Here is a 5,651-nt window from a genome sequence, read left to right on the forward strand (position 1 = left end):
AAAACAAAGTGATAGAACAGGATAGACAGCAGGGCACCCGAGTGAGGGTATCAAGGGTCTCACGTTATTGCTTCGGATTTCTTTTTATAGAGTTTAAGAGAGGAAGAATTTGGTTGCTAAGAGACAGGCTGTTTTAAAAATTCATTTCTTTTATTTTTTTGAGATAATTACATAATCACACCACTTCTTCCTCTCTTTCCTTCTTCCAAATGCTCCCAATTACCCTTCCTTGCTCTTGTGATTGTCATACTTAGATTATATCAGTCTTGGCCCATTGTGCATGTTCCTTCCTGTAACACATCTGATGTAACACATCTTAATCTGTCATGCATGGTCATAAGATGGGAAATAGAGGATTCTCCTTAGAAGTTCCCTTTGAGGACACACTTTGCCTTATTGTTCATGCACCCAAAACCAGCTTAGGCCTCTTGGTTCTTGGATGGTGTTCTAGGAAGCATTTGAATGACCATTGTCAGGGGGCTGTAAGGAGAGTGACTTGTTCCATCCTTTACAGCAGGTGCAGGTGCAGGTTAAAGCAGGTGGGCTCCTCTGCACTGCTAACAGGTTGTGTGGTGCTCAGAGAGATATGTGTGTAATAGCCCAAGCTAAATGGCATATGGATTTCTAAGCAATGTTGCTGCTTGCCTGTAACAGTTTCAGCCCTGGTCACTTGGCCGAGCTGCTTAGGTAGAAGAGAAGGAGGGAGAAAACTGCTCAGTTCAGAGTGGTTTCAAAGCAGGGGAGCCTGATTTTTGCAACAGGGTCTTTCCTAACTATTCATCAATGATGCATCCATGAATGGGTGAATCTGTTCATGAGGGCGGAGACCCAGCTGCCTCCCTGAGGTTGAACACTGATGATGCAAGTCTTTGATGTGATCTTCGGGGGGGACATTTAATGGCTAAACAAGCATAAAGATGGTTGCTGGAATGTCATTTCATTCTGTCTGTTGCCACGTGTCCTTGGTTCCTCAAGATCTCCATCGCTTCGCATTGGTGAGTGCAATATAAAAGAAGGAGTCATTTGTCTCTGTCTTTACAGACTGACCACTGGGGGTGTGCCCGGTGATTGACAGAGGAGGCAAGGGATAGGCGAAGGAAAAAGTGAGCTAGGTCACGGTGGTGGCAACAATAATACAGTCTGACTTTTTTATTTATACAGAATTAAGTAATCTGGGATAGATTCATGTTGTTCCAAACCACAGATCATATCATTTTTGTTTTCAGACATATTTTTTCTTGCATATCTGGGGTCATAAGTTTAGTCATCATTGATAAACCATGACAGAACAGTTATCTTTTACAATCATTTTCCCCTGTTTAGTCATCATTGCTAAACAGAGTTATCCTTTATAATCATTTTTACTCATCAATCCCATCACCCAAATTTTAAGAATCTAGAGTCGCATGACAGTTTGTTTTCAGTTAGCATGTGCTAACTTTTCTCTTACCACCCTCCCACTCCATTCTTCGTCCATCAGCATACGTCCCTGTGTAGGGCAGAGGTAACTTCAGCTGATCTGACTCTGCTGCTGTGCATGCCGCATGATCGCCTGAGTGTACAGTGGAAGAGGTTGTGATCTGACCTGCAGCCAACTCCTCTAGCCCAGCAAATCTAAGTTCACGTTGCTTTGATCATCTTCTTCCTGAGTGAGTACAGGGCATGTGCTTTAAGAATATCTCAGAGCCTCATAAAGAGACTTCTGGTTCTTTATGTATCACAACCTCCAAGGTGTAAGGACTATCTTCAAGTAGATAAGGATAGCTCCCTGACAGTGGGAGGAGTATTATGCTGGGGAAACTTAGGAGCAGTACTCCTGGGAGAAGGCACGAATGATTCATAAAAAATTTAATCAAATCCAATATTTCTAAATTGTACAAATATTAAAAGCCCCTAAGCATGCAACATGCGGGGATCAAAACTGAAAGAGGCACGGTGTCCATCATGTGGCTCAGCTTTGCTGGATCTTTGCCAAGCAGCTGTGCTGGCTTTACAACTTTTGTTGTTCCCATCAGATGTGGCTGTAACAACATACACGACGGGAAAATGCCTTCATCATCCAGCCCAGTGAGAGATTCTGAGTGTATATCTGTGCCTAGTTCCCACAAAGATCAGAAGGGACTGTTGGATTTCCTGGAACCGGGGTCGTGAGTGGCCATGTGGGAATCTAACCTGCTCCTCTGTAAGAGCAGCAGGTGCTCTTAACTGCTGAGTCATTTCTCCAGTCCTAGAATTTTTATTTTAAACAGCCAGAGATACTCACCTTTAAATCAACATGGCAAACGTTGCATTTCAACGGATGAGTTAGATTCATTTATGTGCAGTGTTACCCATTGATCACAATTGGCTATAAACTCCACATTCATGCTTGCTTCCCAGTTTGAAGGTATTAAGAGACACTCAGCCAGTCCCAGTAAAATGTGTTGGTGAATAGCAGAGTAACTACATCAACTGAACCTTGCTTTCTTCAGTCTTAAACCCTGCTGGCTCTGTTCACTCATCTCTAAAGGACTTCTTCCAAATCACCATAACCCAGCGTCCAGCCTTCTAATCAGTCACTAATTGCTACTTGTGCATTTGATGTATTTGAGACATGAGAGATGTCTCTATGTCATAACTGGGCATATCTGGATAAGGCTGAGAATGTGCTCCTATGGTCAGGCACATTGTAAAATTCAACCCTGCGATATTCTAGTATTGGCATTAGCGAGATATTATGTATTACCAAAGCTGGTGAGATGCAAGGTGAGGTACTTACATGTCTTTCCATCACCACATAGGTTTATTCAGAGCCAGAGATGTGTCCAAACACCTCTGCATAACCCATAGGATGATGCTTTGAACATGTTGAAGGATATACATAGTCCATTTCATTCCCCTTTTCCAAAACAACCCTCATGTTAACCTCTGAATCGGCTTCCTTAGAAGTCTTCCCAGAGCCCCATGCATATCCTTGTTCCTCAGGCTGTAGATGAAAGGGTTCATCATGGGGGTCACCACTGCATACATCACTGTGGCTACTGAGTCTTTCATGGAGTAGGTGTGTAGGGGTTGCAGATAAACCATACCAAGTGTCCCGTAGAAGAGGGCCACCACAGCCAGATGGGATGAACAGGTGGAAAAGGCTTTGTACTTGCTAGAGGCTGAGGGAATTCTGAGGATAGCTCTGACAATCCAGATATAGGATATGATTATGAATCCTAAAGGAGCAAGGAAGATGAAGCAGCCTGTAATGACCAGCACCATGTGATTGATGCGGGTGTCAGAGCATGCAAGCCTGAGCAGGACGTACATTTCACAGAAGATGTAGTGGATTTTCCGAGACCCACAGAAGGTTACCTTGGTCATGAGGATGGTGTGGATGAGGCCATAGAGGATAGATAGGGCCCAGCACAGGATGAGGAGCAAGATACAGAGCTTAGGGCTCATGGCAGTTGTATAATGGAGGGGACGGCAGATGGCCACATACCGATCATAAGCCATTACAGCGAGGATGAGGTTATCCAAGGCTACCACAGACACCAGGAAGTAGAGCTGAGTCAGGCATCCTGTGTAGGAGATGGCTTTGTTCTGGGACTGAAGGTTCACCAGCGTCTTGGGGATTGTGTTGGTGACAAAGAAGAGGTCAGTGAAGGAGAGGTTGGCCAGGAAGAAATACATGGGAGTGTGCAGGTGTGAGTCAGAGCCAATGGCCAGGATGATGAGCACATTCCCCACCACTGTGACCAGGTACATGGACAGGAAAGTCCCAAACAGGATGCGCTGATGCTCGGGAACCTCTGAGAGTCCCAGCAATAGAAACTCAGAGTCTCTGCTCTGGTTGCTTCTATCCATTTCCCAAATTTCTGCAATGTGAGCACCAAGAAATACTTAATTAGATGGAGAATGAACATAAACAAAAATAACTGCTTTCTTAGTATTAAAAGTATCTTGGGCTGGAGAGATGGCTCAGAGGTCAAGAGTGTTGACTCTTCTTCCAGAGGCGCTGAGTTCCATTCCCAGCAACCATCTAGAGTGAGATCATATGCCCTCTTCTGGGGCAGGCAAGCATACAGACAGAATACTGTATACCTAATAAATAAATAAGTATTTAAAAAAAGGATCTTAGAGCTAGGTGTGATGGCACTTGCCCATAGTCTTGGCTACTCAAGAGGCGGAGGATCATAACTTGAGCCTAGGAGGTTAAAGGCAGCTTTAACAACATAACAAGACTTTGTTTCCCCCATTCCTAAAAATAATCTCAGACCTAGATTGAATCCAGTGTCTGTGTGTGCTAGGTTGGAGCTTTAGTTATGAGCTCCAGGTCCAACTGTATAATGATCCTCACCCCCACAGTGCCTCAAAGTGATGGAAAATCATACCATAATTTCCCCCAAGCAAATATAACCTCCTTGGAACGTTTTGTGTTCCTATTTTCATTTTTATCCAATTATCCTTATCCACTTAATGTGATGGGGAAAATTCCTTAAGTTAATATTATAATTTATTGCCATTTAAAAAATATCGAGTAACTTAGTAACTTAATATTTATACCTCCTTAAGTATTTTTTCCTTCCTTTCTTCTTCTTCTTCTTCTTCTTCTTCTTCTTCTTCTTCTTCTTCTTCTTCTTCTTCTTTTTGAGGCAGGTTCTCACTTTACAATTTTAGCTGTCCTGAACTTCATTCTACAGACCAAGCTGGGAGAAAAGAAGCAGGCAAGGGGCTGGAGATGCGAATCCCTGGTAGAAGGAACACTTGCCCAGTATGTGGGACGCTCTGGGTCTGATTTCCAGCCTGCCAGTATAAAGCAGTATGCTGCAGCCTGGGCACTGACAAGGCAAGAGGCGCTATGATCCTTGCTGTTTGAGGCCTGTTGGTTGACATAACAAGTTCTAAGCCAACCTATGATCTATGTAAAAAGATCATTTCTCAAAAACCAAACAAACCAAACCAAAACACCTCTTTCCTGAAACAAAACTCAAAGACCAGCAACAGAGACAGTCAACAAAACAAAATTAACAAAACAAAACACTGAGCCAAGACACCTGGCTTGGTTCTTTTGGCTCTTAATCTCAGCACTCAGGAGACAGAGAGTGTGTTTAGTCCAGCCTATTCTACACGGCAGTTGTAGACCAGCCAGAATTACACAGTGCACCCCGTTTCAAACAACAAACTAACAAACAAGAAAGCAGACAAAAATGAAAGCCAAGAATAAACAAAAGCCAAAAGTGTAAGATGTAAAGAGAAAAAAAATCTAACATCAGAAATAGCCCGTGAGAACAGATTTTACTGAAAAACAAAAACAAAAGCCAACAAGCAACAACAACAACAACAACAACAACAACAACAAAACCAGAAATAGATGGAGAGGAGAGAAAGGGTTAAACACACCAAAGGGGAAGCTTCCAAAAGTAACAGAAAAGCACTGGTGAAAAAAACACAAAAACACACATTTGCTGTTAAAGTTCCTAGTTTGCTAAAACACAAATTGCCACTTTCTATTTGGCTAGATGATGCTAAGTCCCTTAGTTTACAACAGGCATTTTTTTCTGTCTCTCAGATGAGGTGACAGAACTGTTTAGAAGGTCAATACGTTTACCTCACCTAGAGTTCTGGACAAAGAGCTGAAACGCCAAACGTGGGCACATCTCTTCCAAGCTAATGCCATTATG

At 42.9% G+C, this 5,651-nt stretch overlaps 1 protein-coding gene across 1 annotated transcript; it reads right to left on the reverse strand.

Moving 5' to 3' along the window:
* Positions 1–2,895: 2,895 nt before the first annotated feature.
* LOC121457178 (olfactory receptor 1D2-like) lies at positions 2,896–3,834 on the reverse strand. The gene has a single exon (XM_041665924.1). It carries the CDS (start codon positions 3,832–3,834, stop codon positions 2,896–2,898), a length of 939 nt encoding a protein of 312 aa, XP_041521858.1.
* Between the last annotated feature and the right edge of the window lie 1,817 nt (positions 3,835–5,651).

This window comes from Microtus oregoni, unplaced genomic scaffold (assembly GCF_018167655.1).
Source record: "Microtus oregoni isolate MIOR12 unplaced genomic scaffold, Mior012 000015F_ref0000493, whole genome shotgun sequence".
In the NCBI taxonomy this organism is placed as follows: Eukaryota; Metazoa; Chordata; class Mammalia; order Rodentia; family Cricetidae; genus Microtus; species Microtus oregoni.

Excerpts from the sequence above, each read along its gene's own strand:
- LOC121457178 (XM_041665924.1), bottom strand. The coding sequence starts at position 3,834 with ATGGATAGAAGCAACCAGAGCAGAGACTCTGAGTTTCTATTGCTGGGA.